The sequence below is a fragment of the Semicossyphus pulcher genome, unplaced genomic scaffold (genome assembly GCF_022749685.1).
Source record: "Semicossyphus pulcher isolate SPU_LCO1_2020_fin unplaced genomic scaffold, fSemPul1.0.p SCAF_15, whole genome shotgun sequence".
NCBI classification, from domain to species: Eukaryota; Metazoa; Chordata; class Actinopteri; order Labriformes; family Labridae; genus Semicossyphus; species Semicossyphus pulcher.
In genome coordinates, this window is record NW_027211659.1 from 18,150,290 (window position 1) to 18,167,923 (window position 17,634).

The 17,634-nt window shown below is 39.2% G+C and overlaps 2 protein-coding genes across 2 annotated transcripts in view; one reads left to right on the forward strand and one right to left on the reverse strand.

Annotated features, from left to right (window-relative positions):
- Nucleotides 1–1,270: 1,270 nt before the first annotated feature.
- On the forward strand, nucleotides 1,271–6,574 carry tpt1 (tumor protein, translationally-controlled 1). The gene is made up of 6 exons (XM_069663228.1): nucleotides 1,271–1,377; nucleotides 1,970–2,043; nucleotides 3,296–3,480; nucleotides 3,573–3,678; nucleotides 4,204–4,320; nucleotides 6,127–6,574. Exons 1-6 carry the CDS (start codon nucleotides 1,350–1,352, stop codon nucleotides 6,127–6,129), a joined length of 513 nt encoding a protein of 170 aa, XP_069519329.1. The 5' UTR covers nucleotides 1,271–1,349; the 3' UTR covers nucleotides 6,130–6,574.
- A 1,431-nt stretch (nucleotides 6,575–8,005) lies between these two features.
- Nucleotides 8,006–17,634, reverse strand: part of LOC138592874 (general transcription factor IIF subunit 2-like) — a 48,959-nt gene continuing 39,330 nt past the window's right edge. The window contains exons 5-8 of the mRNA XM_069663766.1: nucleotides 15,650–15,731; nucleotides 14,208–14,307; nucleotides 12,648–12,791; nucleotides 8,006–8,140 (exon numbers count right to left, since the gene is read on the reverse strand). Of these exons, the coding sequence (XP_069519867.1) occupies nucleotides 8,006–8,140; nucleotides 12,648–12,791; nucleotides 14,208–14,307; nucleotides 15,650–15,731 (461 nt within the window). The remainder of the gene's footprint in view (nucleotides 8,141–12,647; nucleotides 12,792–14,207; nucleotides 14,308–15,649; nucleotides 15,732–17,634) is intronic.

Genomic DNA, 17,634 nt, shown 5'->3' on the forward strand with positions numbered 1-17,634 from the left:
CCCCTGCACTCAGCAGCCAGTTCTGAGTACTTGATCTGCATTCATATGAAGGGGGCCTCAATTCCTTCCTTCCATGGTACTGAGAACCCAATGAGGAGTACAGCTTTTGCTGTGGTGGACAAGGCCATAGAATTGTGGTAATCTCCCAGGGGAACTGGAGGAAAAGAGCCTTGATGTTTTCCTTGGACTGGTGTTTTCTTCACCTCCTCTCTCTCTCATACAATGTGGATGTGATTTGCCACTGGTGGTAACTGTTCCTTGTTAATCTTGCCGCACCCCTTTAGCACTTAAGCTTGCTTCTTTAAGACTTGGTCATGGCGCCATCTGTAGCGTCCTTGAGAAAGTGCGGTTTGACAGCCTGACAGAGGCAGCACTCCTCATTCCCAAAGCTCTGGTGGAGGTTCTGAAGACTGGGAAGTGTTTCATAGGTTGACCTGATGAGGAAGCTGAACCTTGCCTGTGAGATCTTCCTCAAGTCTGACCAACCCCTCTCCAGGTTGTCCAGCTTCCTTGTTGCCCCTATGACACATTATCTTGCAATATTCTTCCTCCATCCTTGTCACCTCTGAGAACATCTCCTTCCTCTCTTTGCAATTGGCTCTTTTCTTCACACTGCCCATGAGTTCTTGGTGCTGCAGTCTCCCAACTGCTTGGTCGACCTCAGCTTAGGCTCTACTTAGGCCAGTAAGATCCTTGGCAGTGGACTCTCCTAGTTTCAGAACCAGTCCGTTTTCCCTGCTTGTAGCCCAAAGAGATGGCTTTCAGTGATAGTTGTTTGGTGTTTTTCCCAAAGAGGTCCATTTCAGAGAGGCAGTGAGGGAACCCACTTCAGAATGAGTGAGATCCATCTTGTGATAAGAGGTTAACTTCCCTCTCATCACAGGCTGTAGTAGTCTTTGTATAGGGATGTGCATTAAATACCTCAACCAGAGAGTATGTTTCTTATATTATTATTATTATTATTTTTAAACCCTCAATCAATCAAAAAAAAGACTATGTTGGGGAGTACCCTACTATACAATCCTCTAACTCGTTCCATTCTACTAGTTTTAAGAAAATGTGATATTCAGAACCTACAGTAGTATAAATGAGAGCCAAGACTTTAAATCATCAAGGAGGAGCTCTTCAGTACTGTGAGTAGATAGATGATGAATGTATGAAGATGCAGTACCATTTTCGGCCACAACGTCAAAGTGGCAGCAGAGCTTAGAGCCGCAGCCAACCCCCCGGTGACGTCAGCAGGATGTAAATACACTGCCGCGCGGCCTGGTCGGTCTTTTTCTCCCTTGTGCTGTTAGGGCGGCAAGCCTTTGCTCTATCTCCGGAAGATTTAACACCGAACCGGCAACATGATCATCTACAAGTGCATCATCACCGGTAATTTATCGTATTTTGTGTACTTGTTCACGTTTAAATGGTTACCTTTACAGTCATTGGGTTATTTTGGTGGCGTTAAGGTTCTTAAATAGAGTTGGTCTGGCTGGAAAGCTAGCAAACTCGTGTAACCATTGCTCAGACGCTACAGCTAGTCCGATGCTAACCAGGAAAACGAAAATGGTCACCAGTGACTCTGCTTGGTGTTTGCCACCCTGTAAGCTAGCCGGTGTTGCTAAGGCCGGTTAGCTTGAAGCTTTGAGTATGGCTCAAGTAACGTTAAGTTTGTTTAAAGTAGGACTAACGTAAGTATGCGCCTTTTAACAACCGAAAGGGATACTGTGAGGGACGGTGGCTCAGAATATAAATGTAACGTTAGTCATATTATTAAGTCACAGTGTACGTGGCCTTTCGGCATCATGGAGCCTTAGCTGCTGTCGTATTTAAAGGGGAGACAACCAACGGGCGGATTTTTCTAGAATTAGCATTAGGATGCTAAATGGGAAACGTGGAATGTACAGTGCGATTTCTAATTATTTATTAAATCAGACTATTCTCAAAATGGTATCGTCAATTTATTGTTGTGATCTTTCAGGTGATGAGATGTTTTCGGACATCTATAAAATCACTGAATCTGAATCCGGGATCTTCTACGAAGTTGAAGGAAAGGTGAGTAAACGTTAGTTATACATGGATACATTCTATCTGTATATGATTGGTCACACTCGGGAGGTTTTCTTATCAACTATATTTCAGTAATTTACCCTGGTTCGTTGTCTTGTACCATCCCAATTGTTTCTCCAGTAAATCGTAAATTCAAACGCATTACTTTGTAATTGCATTGGCACACATCTAAAACTAAATATAATGCTGAAATAATTTAACAAGTTAAACCATAAGTTTTGTATAAGTACTTGCATAAGGGAGGGAATTTACATATAAAGTTTACAATGAGGATAACCAATTGCTTGATGATGAGAGTAAATTCAAATCAAATATATTTCTTAAATTAATAGAAATGGCTGGAAAGACCACAATTAACACCCATTTGTTTTTAGTCTAACAAAAACTGACTTCTTTTCCTTTAATTTTTTGACCCTTTGTTTAATTAAATAAACACTATATGGTCATAACAAATTGTCAAATGTATGAAACGTTGCCTGTATTTAACTCTCTTAAAAAGAATGCTAACCCAGTACAGGTACTGTTTTGTACTCTTGAAAGTGGAGTGTGCGCTAGCTCTGATGCATATCTGCTGTCACAAAAGAAAATTAACTGTCCCTACTACACACACGCTAATGATGACTTGTTGCTTTGGATTGGGCTAGTCTAGTTTTTATAGTAAATGCTCTTTCTTTACCTGCCTAGATCACCATGGTAACTTTAACCATGTTTTGAACCCTATAGTCATGCGTGTCCTGCAAGGATATCACATGACTTGTTGCCTTGTTGATAAAGATTAACTGTAAAACAGAAGAAATATCTGGGGGAAAAAGTATATTCAAACAACTAAAATAAATTAAAATAAATAAACATGGCTGTCTTAATTTGATTAAGTTTTTCCAATAAGGGTCCATCACTGGGCTTGTGCATTACAATACACTCCATAAGCATAGCATATTAACATTATTTATTACATCCGTGTTGTTATACTCTTTAGTATGACATTATGCATAATAGAACGGGGATAACTATCCCATGGCAATCACACCAGTAACAGAGGTGCGGGTTGCCTCTCGTTAGCGCAATTCTCTAGCATGCAGCGGTCCCAAGGCATTGATGCACCATAATATAGTTAATCAGATTTCTAATTGTGTCACACCCATTTGAAACATCCTCAGCCTGCGAGCTGAACTCTTGACAATATGCAGGATATACAATGCAAGGTGATACAGTGTTAATCAGTGCTTTATATTTCTAGACCGTCACCAGGACAGAACAGTTTGATGAGTCTAAAATCGGGGCTAATGCCTCCGCTGAGGAACCAACTGAAAGCAATGACTCATCAACTGTCTCTGGCTGTGACATTGTCCTCAACCACAACCTACAGGAGACTGGTTTCAACAAGAAGACTTACATGAATCACATCAAAGACTACTTGAAGAAGTGAGTATGAGTGCTTAAGGTTCAATGCACATTGTATCTGATCTAACATGGCAATAACTTATCAAACAAAATCACTTTGTTTGCATGTCCAGCATTAAGAAAAGGCTGGAAGAGACCAACCCAGAGAGAGTGGAGGCATTCACATGTAGCTGCCAGAAAGAAGTGAAAAGAATTGTAGGGGATATCGATAACTTGCAGGTAAGCTATACAAGAGCGGATTCGTACTCATACACTAAACCTTGTGTAAACTCGGCCCTACAGGTTGGGTTTCTCAACTCGGCTTCCTGTTAGCTCTCATGAGACAGGACATGACGTGAAAAATGTACTGCGTTCCCCACAACGGGCGAACAATTTCTTCGTCTTGTAATTGATCCTTCATCAGGCCTTTTTATTCATCCTGTTATGTGTCGCTCTTTAGGTTTCGCACCGGTTGCATGATATAAACTTCACTCGGCTCACACGCTAGCGGTGAATGTTTCTGACTATTACCTGCTTCACACATCGGCTCACCACAACTTCTTGCAGACATTTCACTAGGAGGCTGTCAGAAAAGTCCTCCTGGCTCCTCTTATGTGACTATTTTTGCCAATAATATCTTGTGCCTCATAAACTGATTATGAATGCTTTGAGCTGTGCAGTAGTTCATGGTCTGTTGTCTTGAGCCTAGAATCCTTGCAAACTTGGCTCCCACAATTTTCAGACAATTCTTCTCTCGCCCTGCAGTTTTTCACAGGGGAGACCATGAACCCAGACGGCATGGTGGGACTGCTGAATTACCGTGAAGATGGCATCACACCTTTCATGCTTTTCTTCAAAGATGGCCTGGAGCTGGAGAAATGTGTAAGTAATCAAGCCTCGAGTCTCCCAAAAAAATTGATGCAAAACATGGATTGTTTTTCAGTTTCCTGACGAATGATGGCAGAATTGCATTTTGCCACTTCAGGCTCCTGGTATGTATTTAGTGACCGGTCAATACAGCCCTAAATTCATTTTGATACAGTTGGTAGAGTGACAGGGTGCTGTAGAGTAAATCACATTTGAGTGAGGCATATTACAATTGTGACAGCATGTATGTTTAAAAGAGCACTCCAGTGAGTTGGTATTATTTATTATAGTTTTTGGAATTGCAAGCTGCGCAAGTAAAAAAAAAAGTGACTCAGGCACTGACTATTGCTGTGTTCGAAATGCCATACTAGCAGTACATACTGATTTGACCAAAATGTAGTATGCAGTATGCCAAAAATACCCAGATGTCGTATAGATTCTGAGAATCTCCAGTATGCATTGGACCAGTCTTCCTCGCCTACTGTATCCCACAGTGCAAATTGCTGGAACGTCACAGTGGCAGTTGAAATGGACAGCAGCAGCATTCCAACAAAAGGTGGTGCTATAGCGAAAGAAGCTGTGATTATTGTTTACTTCCGCCTTGCGTAGCATACTGCAAAATGAATTTGAAAGTCTACTCCATACAACATACTAACACTGAACGCAGAATATAGTATGTAGTGTATATATTACGGCTTTTCGAACACAGCCAGTCAAGCTCCTGTACTTCCCATAATAAAAATCAATAGTCTTTGTTCCAATGGCTAGTAAAGAGCCTCTTTAAAACTACAAGACCAAAGGTTTATTGAAGAATAACGTCAGAGTTTTATGTAGTCAAAGCCCACAATAGGAGAACCCCACTAACTTCACTACGACATCATCTGAGTTATGTCTTAATTTGAAGAAGCTCCTGGCGGACAATGGGGGGACAAAGAGGATTTAACTCAGCATCCCAGTCTCCATTTTTTCTTTGTGTGCCCCCCATGAAATCAAGACATTTGGCAGGCTTATTTTTTAATTTTAGTGTTGCCCTTTATTTTGTGAGTTAGCCAAACTATAAAATAACACTAATTTATCCACTAAACTTGCACTGCAAATTGTTCATACAGTCAGCCAAAGATGTTTTGTTAGAAACAAACCACTTTTATTTATTTTATTTACAAGTTTAGTGAACTTAAGCCAGTAAAGACCTAGCATTAATAGACAGTGTCTTTTTGTAGTTAAGTAAAGACTCTGTGGCAGGGTACCTAACCTGTCCCTTTTTGTCTGCCACTTCTTAAATCCATGTACAACAGTTTAAAAAAAACAATCAGTGGCGCCTGAAATATGGAACAAATCATAACCTTTTTTTATTGCAAGACAACACAACAGGACAGGGCACAGGGAAGACAAGTACATTTAATTAACCAGCCTGTACTCAAACAAAACGAGTGTGTTGTGTGGGTATGTTGGTGTTCGTGTGCATATTCTGAGTGGAGGTAAAGTCTACGGGGCAGATGGATCGGTGAAAAGTGAAGAAGAAAACCAAAAAAGAAATTTGGTAATAATTTTAAATAACATTATAGAATACAATATGACACAAAAATATTGATAATAGATGCATTAATATTCCCAATAACATAATGGCTTTCATGGCAATGACAACAATGGCAGATGGGGTGCAGCCCAGCCCACTAGCAGCTAAGGCAGAACTTGCACGTTGTCAGGGAGCCCCAGAGCCAGACAGCAGGTTCATTCCAGCCAGGTCAAACTGAATACCCTTTTAAGACGTGCATGTTTTTACATATGTTTTATAGTAACGTGTATTCCTCTTTCTTACAGTAACTACCTGGAACTACACCTGCTTTTAAATTGGCTGCTGCTTCCCAAATGGCCCCAAGAGCAGACGGAAGGAGCGCTGTTTGCATCATGCCTAAACAGGAACATTCTTGTACACTTTCTTTATAAATTCACATTATGGCCCTAAACACCACTCCCAAGACTTGGTGAATTAAACATGATTGGTCACTGATAACAGTTTTTAACTTTTCCTTTTGGCTTCTGCAGTGTTTGATTTTTGGTGCAGGATTGGCAGAGTTTTTGATGGAAAATGAAAGACTTTAGCTCTGGCTACAAGATGTTTTTTTTTCTTCTGTCTGCAAACAGTTTTAGCAATGATCTTTACAGATTGGCCTCCGGACCTCTTTGTTTTTGTGATTGCATTGAATAAGATTCCATCTATGAAAAGAACTGTTGAATTTAAAAATAAAATCTAGTACCGCCACTTTCAGTCTGGGTGTCTTGTTGTTTTTCCTCGAGTGTTAATTAAGCCTTTGCTTTGTATTGAATTGTCGAAGGCTCCACCTTCCTTGCATTAATTCAATGGCAATATTGGCAGGACATTTTTGTAGAAACTGTTTTGCCAAAGCATCAGACTACAATTTGATGCATGTGAATACATGGGAATCATTAGTGTAAAAAATATACAATGTGGACATTTCAGGCATATTGCAGCATGTGGAAGTCTTCAGTGTTAACTGGCCCAGCATTAGTTGAGTTATTTTTTTTTACATCTAGCTTATAGGACCTACAGTTATATTAAGAGTATTAACTTAAGTGAGATTTTAAAGCAGTATGTAAACATGCTAATAGTGTAAATGCACAGCTTTTAAATAAGATCACTATAGTGACAGACTACTCCAAAGTTATGATATAACAGCTTAAAGTAAATGAATCCCCTGTGATTTAGTTTCTATTGTTTCTGATAACCACTTGCATTAGTTTATTTTAAAGGTTAAAATAAAAGGAGAAAAAAAACTTGTTTGATCCTTGCCAGCAGATATAAAAAAAATAACTGACACGTATGGGACACAACGCTCAGTATGCTTTAAATTGTAAAAATTTGGAGCAGTAGTTTACTGCCCTGTTGGATTAGTTGTAAACATTTTGTGACTGTCCATAGTTTCTATAGTAACACTTATAGAAACTCACAAATCTGTTTTTCTCAGAATCATTGCTGCTGTTGAAATAGACATGCAGGTGAGAAGGTCTTTATTTATTAGAAAACATGAACACTATCACACAAAAAATACTCGATCTTTTTCCTTTACAAGATGAACAAATAAGGCAACAAAATCTTAAAGCAATCAAATGCTGTTCTACCACTACATTACCCTTCTGATGTGTTTGAATGATCCAGCTGATCAAACTGCTGATACTTTTTTTGACTGTCATCCACTTTTTAAATCACACTTCATATGTTCTCTTTCATGCTTTTTTAGCCAGGAGAAGTTGGAAGTTTGCAAGCTTTAATCCAACATCTAAATAATTACACAAAATTGGCAAGTGCCCACAACCAATTAAAGACAAAATATGATGAATATATATCACTTCTAAGTCTCAACATACGGTATAAACATTGAAATTAAAGTTGTGTATTAATAATACAAGTTTGACTTCTGCAGGGAACAAAAGAAAACCACTGACTGCCTGAGGTGCAACAATAAACAATAATGTCAAGTACAGCATATTTCACTTATAAGACAGTTGATCTGAAATACATAAAAGTGATATTTTTAGTGCAAGTCATGTTACTTTTTTACACAAAATTCAAATCATGTGACTAATTGAAAAACATGAATTCCTCCCAAAAATTAAGACTGCATCTCTTTTCTTTATTGTGAGATGAGACTTAGAACTTGCTTGGAGGAACCTGCTGGAATTAGGAGGTCTGCATCTCCTCCTCTTCCTCTGCAGACTGGTAGTGTCGGTATTCTGGCTTCAGCTCCCAGGTGCTTTTGTGAGCACCCTTGCTGTTATACGTGCCAATTTCCCTCACAATGTCTTTTAGGTAGGTCTGGAAAAACAGGTTGTAATCAAGAGACTGTGACAAACCAATTGTCATGCGATTGCATAATGACACGTTGGATTTTCCTCAAATCATTTTTTCATTACGGTATCAGCAGAGACCTTCATGAAATAGTTTGACATTTTTGGAAGTGTGTTTATTGGCTCTCTGCAAGAGATTTTAATGGGAAGATTGATTCCATTCTCATACCTGCCTGTTTAACACAAAGCTACAGCCAAGTTACAGGCTGGTATATAGCCCACAGTAAAACACAGAATTTTACTGGCTGGCTGTTTCCCCATTTCCACCTGTTTTTTCTGCCTTTGTTGTGCTAAACTAGCCGTCCCCTTGCTTCACCTCTACTAGCCGTTACATTAAAGTGATGCTTACACAACCCTAACCTAGATGTGAATGCTTCTTACACAACTTCTCTTTTTAAAGGTACCATAAACCACACAAAAGCACCCCAAAGCTCACATCACATCTTGGTTCTTTTTTTAATCTGTTAAAATAAATCACTGTCGGATTATTTGTGATTTCGGACGGACGTGCCTGGGTACTAGGATGAGCGCATTGCGTCATTTCCTGTTTTCTCGCTGCTACTGTGTTGTCCTGTGCTGTTTGAAGCTGTTGCTAGAGCTCGAGCTAAATCGATTAATCTGCTGTAATTGTCGTCACTGCGGTTATTCAGCTGCTGTGTACTTAAACAAACACTATTTTTCATCAAGCACTCTCGTTGTTGCATTAGCGACATATCTGCTAAACCCATAACTTTATACTCGTTTAGCCGTTAGGTTAGCAGCTAGCTTAATCCATTGGAATGGCTACTCCTTCCTCTTGCTCTCCTGATCTGCCCTGTTAGGTGTGTCAGATGTTCAGTTCTACCTCGCCCTCCTTTACGGCTAAGGGTACTTGTATTAAATGTAGTATTTTTTGAGCTATGGACGCGAGGATCACGGAATTAGGGACGCGGCTCCGCACCTTGGAAAACCACGCATCGCTAGTCAGGGGCTTGCTGCTGTAGTCAGCAGCAAGCTAGTAGCCGCTGCGGGCCGACCTAGCGTAGCTTCTCCCCCGGCAACTCCCGAGCAGCCGGGATGCAGTGGCTGGGTTACTCTCAGAAGGAAGCATAGCCGCAAGACGAAGCACACGGTTCACCACCAACCACTTCACGTTTCAAACAAGTTCTCCCCACTCAGCGACACACCCGCTGAGAAATCAACTCTGGTTATTGGCAGATCCATAGTCAGAAACGTGAAGTTAGCGAAGCCAGCGGCCATAGTGAAATGTATTCCCGGGGCCAGAGCGGGCGACATCGAGTCCAATTTAAAACTGCTGACAAAGGATAATCGTAAATTTGATAAGATTGTTATTCATGTCGGCGTTAACGACTCCCGGTTACGCCAATCGGAAGTCACTAAAATTAATGTTGAGTCGGTGTGTGCATTTGCAAAGACGATGTCGGAGTTTTCTCTGGACCCCTGCCCAATCTGACGAGTGATGACATGTGTAGCCGCATGCCATCATTCCACCGCTGGCTGTCGAAGTGGTGCCCAGCAAAAGATGTGGGCTTCATAGATAACTGGCAGACATTCTGGGGAAAGCCTGGTCTGATCGAAGAGACGGCATTCATCCCACTTTGGATGGTACAGCTCTTTTGTCTCATAATATGGCTAAGTTTGTTAGTCGTAAAACCTGACAACCCGGAGTTGAGACCAGGAGGCAGAGCTGTACTCCTATACACTCCTCTGAGCTTCCCTGTGAGCAGTTTCCCAGCCACAATGTTAATGTTGTAGAGACTGTGTCTACCCCCCAACCCAGGCCTTTTATTACAGTTAATTCAAACTTAAATAAAAAAAGGAGTAAATCAATTTTTTAAAATAAAAATTAAAAAAACAACCGAAGTTATGCCAAAAAATATGAGAATTAAATGTGGTCTGTTAAATATCAGATCCCTGTCATCTAAAGCTCTATTAGTGAACAATCTGATATCAGATCATCATTTTGATTTACTCTCTTGAACTGAAACTTGGCTGTGTCAGGAAGAATATGTCAGTTTAAATGAATCCACTCCTCCCAGTCATCTTAATACTCATATTCCTCGAGACACTGGTCGAGGTAGTGGAGTGGCAGCTATTTTCAGTTCTAGTCTTCTAATCAACCCTAGACCAAAACTCAGAACAAGGCTTTCAAAAGAGGAGAAACTGAGTTTTTCACACCCAGCTTGGAAAACTTTACAGCCTGTTTTATTTGTGATAGTATTCCGCCCTCCTGGCCCATACTCTGATGTTCTAACTGAATTCTCAGAGTTTTTATCAGATTTAGTCCTGAGTTCAGATAAAATAATTATTGTAGGGGACTTCAATATTCATGTAGATGTTGATAATGATAGTCTTAGCATGGCATTTATGTCCCTTTTGGACTCTATTGGTTTCACTCAAAGTGTAAACCAGCCTACTCACCGCTCCAACCACACCCTCAGCCTTGTTCTAGCTTATGGCCTTGAAACCAAAAACTTAATTGTCTTTCCACAAAATCCTCTTTCATCAGATCACTATTTAGTAACATTCGATGTCCTATTAACCGAATACTCTCCAGTTAACAAAAATGTACTCACAAGATGTTTGTCTGATAGGACTGTAGCTAAATTTAAGGAAGCAATTCCAGCTGCTTTTAATTCTTTACCACATCTGTTTACTACAGAAAGCTTTTATGCTAATGTTAGTCCCTCTCAGCTTGATCAGTTCGTTGATAGTACTGCAGGTTTGCTGAGAAGTACTCTAGACTCGATTGCCCCCTTAAAAAAGAAGATTATTAAACGACAGAGGCTAGCTCCATGGTATGACTCAGAAACTCATAACTTGAAGCAAAAGGCGATCCACCAAAACAGAAGAGTCTCATTTACTCTGGCAAAATAGTCTTAATAAATACAGGAAGGCCCTACGGCATGCTCGTGGTGTCTACTACTCCTCCCTCATAGAAGAAAATAAAAACAATCCCAGGTACCTTTTCAGCACTGTAGCCAGGCTGACAGAGTCAGAGCTCCACTGAGCCAAGTATTCCTATAGCCCTCAGCAGTGATGATTTCATGAGCTTCTATAATGACAAAATCCTAAAGATTAGAGACAAAATTTGTAACCTCCTGCCGTTAACTGGTGCAGATGTATCTTTGGAAACTGCTCAAAAACCTGATGTTTACCTTGACTGTTTCTCTCCAATTGACCTTCCTGAGCCAAATTCTCTGATATCTTCATCTAAACCATCAACCTGTCTTTTAGACCCGATTCTAACCAAGCTGCTTAAGGAAGTCTTTCCCTCAATCAGCACTTCTTTACTGGATATGATCGATATGTCTTTATCGACTGGCTATGTACCCCAGTCTTTTAAACTAGCTGTAATTAAGCCACTTCTTAAAAAGCCTACCCTAGATTCAGGCACCTTAGCTAACTATAGACCTATATCTAACCTTTTATTTCAAAGATCCTTGCGAAAGCAGTCGCTTATCAATTATGAGACTTTCTTCATAACAACAGTTTATTTGAGGACTTTCAGTCGGGATTTAGAGTCCACCATAGCACTGAGACAGCCCTTGTGCGAGTTTCAAATGATCTACTTACTGCTTCAGACAGAGGATTCTATCTGTACTCGTGCTGTTAGATCTTATTATCTTATTATGCTATATTGTGATTGATTAATTAAAAAAAAAAGTTTGAAAACAACCCTACAGGATTTTCAAGGAGTTACATGACAGCTTATTTCAGTGCTAGACTTAAGTGTCATATCAGTCTTCTCTTCTAACTCTCAGCCTTTTGACCTGCTTAGATCATGTGACTGTAAAGTTTAGTTTCAGGCACAAACACAATCCAAATTCCTTATAGTGAACAGGAGCTGTGAAAGTCCAGTCAGTAGTACTACATGTCAGAGCACACTCTCCAACCACCACTGGGTGTCTCTGTTGAGCTTGTAGAGACATTTCTGCTGTACTTGATGAATAACTGATGTGTTGGAAGACTTTTCATAATGAGCATTTCGGTTACTTTAGTTCAGTAAAAATTGAGTGTTAGCCAAGTGCTTTAGGAGAGAAATGATGGTGTGGAGTGTATTGCGGCGTTTGACTCCTACTCAGCCGATGGTTATGCAATCAGATGCAATCAGAGGGAGAGGAGGACCTCAAGGTCTAATCAGCACCTACACAATGCTGTTCTCTGCGAGCTGGAACGGATCCACTGCACTGTATCGATTCATCCAATGTTTGTGTGTATGTGTGTGTGTGCTCACGCATGCATGTTGGCCAAATTTCAGCCACAGAAGATAGTGTGAACAGGCATGAACGTCAGTCCGTGGGCGATTTGTTCAAATTTAACAAAGGAAGGTGGATAGTGGGCAGGTGTATTGTTTTTTGGTCTTCCAGCTATATTGTTATGTGTGAGCGTGTGTGTGAGCGTGCGTGTGTCTGTGTGTGTGTGTGTGTGTGTGTGTGTGTGTGTGCGTGTGTGTGTGTGTGTATGCTGCTTACCACAGGTTGTTTGGTAATGTCCACCAAGTCTTTAATGTTGTAATACTGGTGCTTCTCAAAGGCGGAGAAGAGCATGTCCAACACGACTTGTCGCTCAGCCCGTACCATCTTCCCCTCGGCCTTCTTCTTCTTGTCATACTCCAACTGAGAATCATAACAATTTTATTTTAAATAATATGAATAATATAATAAACTTATATATTGAGAATCTCAATCTCACCTTGATTCTAATATCTCTGTTGGTTCTTTAATATTTTTTCAGTAATAAAATGTATAACAAGATGCTCGACATGACAGCTCCCCAAAAGTGAAGTCAAAACCTTTTGAGCGCCCCCTGCTGACTGGCTGCAGTATAGGTCATAAGGCCCACCTCCTCCATATTAACGGATGGGACATTTATTGTGCCTATTTTTGTCCAAGTGTTCATTTTTGTCAGAATTTTAGTTTAAATTAGTTATTTGGTGTTATAAAAAGGGTTATGATTGACAGCTCTGTTGACCAATATGGCTCCTGCAGCTGATTTGTTCCGGATTAGCAGAGTAGAGGAGGAACCGTGAGAGGAAACTTAACTAAAACAATCACTACAATCATGGAATTTTCCGTTACACTGAATATATGCTTCAGACCAACACAAGATGTTCTGCTGTTGAATGTGCCGACATTCAACATCTTTGCTGTTCTTCCGGCAAGTTTATTGTGCGTTTTGGCTCCAAATGTGCAAAATGGCACGGCTCACTTACAGGGTATTTTGGTTTCACTTTTGTACAATGAAAGGAGGTGGAGATGCATTGACCATCTACATATATTCTATATTCCATCTATATTCCTAAGGTTTGTACCTTTGTAAGGTTTGTAAGCTTTTTTTTTACATTAAATAAAAAAACATGTATTTTCTTATTTATACATGGTTAATATCCTTTCTTATCTTCATTAATTATACTTGTAGTTAATTGTCCAGAGCATATTGTCACAATATAGAATTGCCTTATATTCTCAGCTATATGTTGTTTACCAAAAAGCTTTTAATCTCTTTGTTTGCAGTTTGTAAACCAATCTTAGAAACCAGTATTTTTGCTGGGATGCTACTAACAACTACAGTATTTTGTTTTTCAATGCATCATTTATTGTCTCCATCAATCCATTCATCAATTGGTCAATAAACAAGTCAGAAAACAGTGAAAAAGGTCCCTCACAATTTAACACTAAATTTAAAGAGAACATGACAAGTCCAACAAAACACTTGCTTATTTGTTACATTATACATATTTTTAAAGATTGAAGAAAACTATGTGACAGGTGAACAGAACTTGACGTGTAAAATCTGAGGTGAAATATGGTGTTAGTGATATTGATACAAACTGATTTAAGGCATTAACTAAAAACCAGTTGTTGCACTGAGGTAACTGAGGTTGTTGCAAGGCAACTGTAAATCAACAGAAACTTTTGATAAACTTTGATAATCTTTTTTGTAAAATGTGTTTCTAAATGAAATTTATTTCAGGTACATAGAGTATGTACACACACACACACACACACAGTCTTGCAATTATAAGTTCTCACATTGAAATCATGTTTGGCCACAGGCTTGAAGATGGTAGTGACGGCCCTCTCGAGCTGCTGTGACACACGCTGAGGCTTGGTGGACTCTCTAATCTGCAACCTGACACACACATATGCACACAAACATACGCACACACACAAACACACACACACACACGCACGCACACACACAATTGACAAAGAAACACATGCAAATCTCTCTCTATGGCATGAATAACAATTCAACTGTGTATTAAAAGCATTCAGCTGTTTTTTTAATTTTCATTCCCTTTCATTCCAATGTTCAATTATATTAACATACACACACGCCACCATGACCACTGAATGTTCTGCATATCCTGCCATGATGGAGACATTTGTCAGCTGCCATCCAAATGGTCGGTTACAAAACTGAAGAAGAATTTTGAGTCATAAATAAAATGCAATTGGACAAATCTAAGTTCTACAACACATCACAGTACCTCCTGTATACCATCCTGTATTATCCACAATCCCTGCCCGATAATCAGCACAGCAACCTGTAAAGGGTGGTATGTTACAGAAAAGGTTTCATGTAGGCATGGTGGGAGCGCTTTTTTCATGTCAGTCGTTAAAGTCCTTTTCTATAATGTGTAATTTGTCTTTCCGATTTGATGGCTGACACAGAAACCGCCTCGAACACTGAAGCAAACTGTGTTGTGTGTTTGCCTTGGGTTATATTGTAGCAGTGCATCTGCCACAGTGATGCGGTTGCTATAGCAATGCCATCCACTAACTAACTGGAATAACGGATTCCAGCCACTCGAGTGGTTGGTGTTCAGATATTAACAAGTGCAACATTTTCCTCTGTAAACGCATGAAAACTTCTCTGCTCCTGCTAAAAGGTATTCACAGAGCTTGAACAGATTTTGTGTTGTCCAGGGGGTAAAAAGCAAATACAAAAGCACATGAGGCCCTGACTATTTTATGCCTAAGATTGTAGATTTGTCTTTATTATTCCACTAATTCAAGGAATCATTTGTTCATGATTATAATGAAAATGCTCTAACAGTGAAAATATACAGTATATAGATTGCATACTGCATATTTGTTTTTTTCAAGGGATGTAAGTTAAAGGGAAAATTGCAGTTAAGACTTGATATTTAAATATGTAAATAAAATAGAAAATGTATAAATATTTTGTTGTCTAGCACCAGAAACTACTGTTATCCTTTTTAACAAAAAATAAATCTGTTTAATCATGTGTATTTCTAACAGATGAGTAAGTGTTGATATTGTTTGTAAATGTTGATTACATCCATTTGCAGTATTAAAAAAAAACATATCTGCTTTTCTTTGCTATATCCCATTAGACTTATCCAATAACAAACAATGGCATTTGAATTCAGCTTATTTGATTAGATGTTGTTCACTCTCTTCAAACCGCAGCCTTTCTGTGCAGAACAAATTCAAAGTTGACTCACTTCTTCAGCTTCATATAGTTGTCATTGACGACTGGTCTGCATTCAGCTCTGTGCACCACCATCCCCTCCAGACTGATTCCATCTACAACAAAGACAGTGACTCAGATGCTTAGTCATGACGCATGGATGCACACACATTCAGGGGACTCTTTATTTAGTTAAAGTTCACATTTTATTTGTAAAACTCATTCTAATAAAATGTATTTTTTTCATTGAGCAAATCACCCCACGGAAACAGAGAAAAAAAATATGGCAAAATACCACAGACAATGCATGATTTATGGCATTTTTGTATCGTATACACTCACCGGCCACTTCATTAGGTACACCTGAAAAATCTAATGTGGTTGTATTGTAGTGTGTAGTTGTAATGTAATGTAGTCACAAACGTGGGAATCCATCACACCTCTACCATGCATCGAATATGACATGAAAGCAGGAACAGAAAGGCACACACATGCTTAAACACATCCAGAGAAGGATATAAAAACGGAATCAGAGTTAGACAGGACTCCTGGCAGCACTGGAAGTTGAGCCAACATTAGTCACGAAAAACCCCATCGTCTGGGTCTGGTAGACATTGGACAAAGTGCCAGAAGGACAGCGCTCTCTGCAGCACTTTATGGCTGTTCACTAAAGTGTCATAAAGTGTCACTCCACATGAAGTCACACTCACAACACTGGAGGCTCTCTGTTCTAAAGGGATGGTATAAAGACCAAGGTCAGCTGTGGGATGTGCTTCACAGTGACACTTTGGTCTTTCAGGTATTGTAGCATATTGTTCATAAACTCTGGGGGGGTAACATCCTCGATTAAACTAATATGCTCTAAAAACAGTGTAGAGCTGAAATTAACTGATTGTTCAGTGTCAAAAAAATGAAATCTAGAAAAAACTTTCTCTTTTTTCCAGCTTCTCACACCAGAAACTTTCTCTGTTTAATGTCACTGTAAACTGAATTTGTTGGGTTTTTGAAAAACATGCAATATGAAGGGGCTGTTTAATTTTCTTACACACGACATTGGATTTGACCTACCTGCTACGTAGTGCAAAAATATATCAATACAATAATACTACAATTTAACTCACTGAAAAGCTGGAGCACAGACTTCTTGCAGAGCCAGACATGTCCATAAATCACAAGCCAAACCAGATTATGTCTGATTTTTGCAAGAAAAAATTCCCAAAAGGCTCCAACACCACAAACATGTATATAATTGAAGGTTTATTTTTAATAAAACGGGTGAGTTATAAAGGGACCCCATACTCGTTCACAAGAGTACATTGCCTTGAACTGGGAAAATCTGCTTTTATTTATCATGCTCCATATAGGTGAAATAAGCTTTAGGAGTCCCTTAAATTAGATACATTCTTACCTTTAGAACAGTTTAAGCTTAGATTACACAATGTTTTTGAAAATGAATGCTCCTGTTACTCTTAATGTGTCCTTTGAATTGTGCCTGTTTTTACTTGTTGCTGTAGGTCTATCTATCTTGTGTTTTTGTTGTATTTGTTGGTACAAGAATGTAAATTTTTACATAACATGTTATTGTATAACATGTTTTGTATAAGCATGTGATTTTTTCTTTTTACACTTTTGCAAATGAGCGCTCTGCTCTCTATTGGTCTTCCCTGTTTTAATAAAATAAAGAAGATAAAAAAGATTCACCCCCCGTACAGTTATCTTGAATAGGAAAATGAGCTATTAGCATAAAACCATTTATTGCACCAGGCTGTAAACACGTTTACTTCTGCTGTAAAAATGGGCATTTTCAAATCTGCCGTAATTTTATTTCTTGGTTTATGGAGCCTCAAGTGGAAACTTGAGGAACTGCAGTTTTTTTAACTTTGGCGTTTTGAAGTCGCTCGTTAAACCAAAACATCGGTCCCCCCCGAAACAGTTCGTCATCAGTTGTTGGGAGGTATTTCAGGTTTAGGGCAGGTGATATTAAGCAAATATGTTAAAAAATAATAAGCCTAATAATAT

Excerpts from the sequence above, each read along its gene's own strand:
- tpt1 (XM_069663228.1), top strand. The coding sequence starts at position 1,350 with ATGATCATCTACAAGTGCATCATCACCG. Across the intron at positions 1,378-1,969 it reads CTACAAGTGCATCATCACCG|GTGATGAGATGTTTTCGGAC; the intron begins GTAATTTATCGT and ends GTGATCTTTCAG. Across the intron at positions 2,044-3,295 it reads TCTACGAAGTTGAAGGAAAG|ACCGTCACCAGGACAGAACA; the intron begins GTGAGTAAACGT and ends TTATATTTCTAG.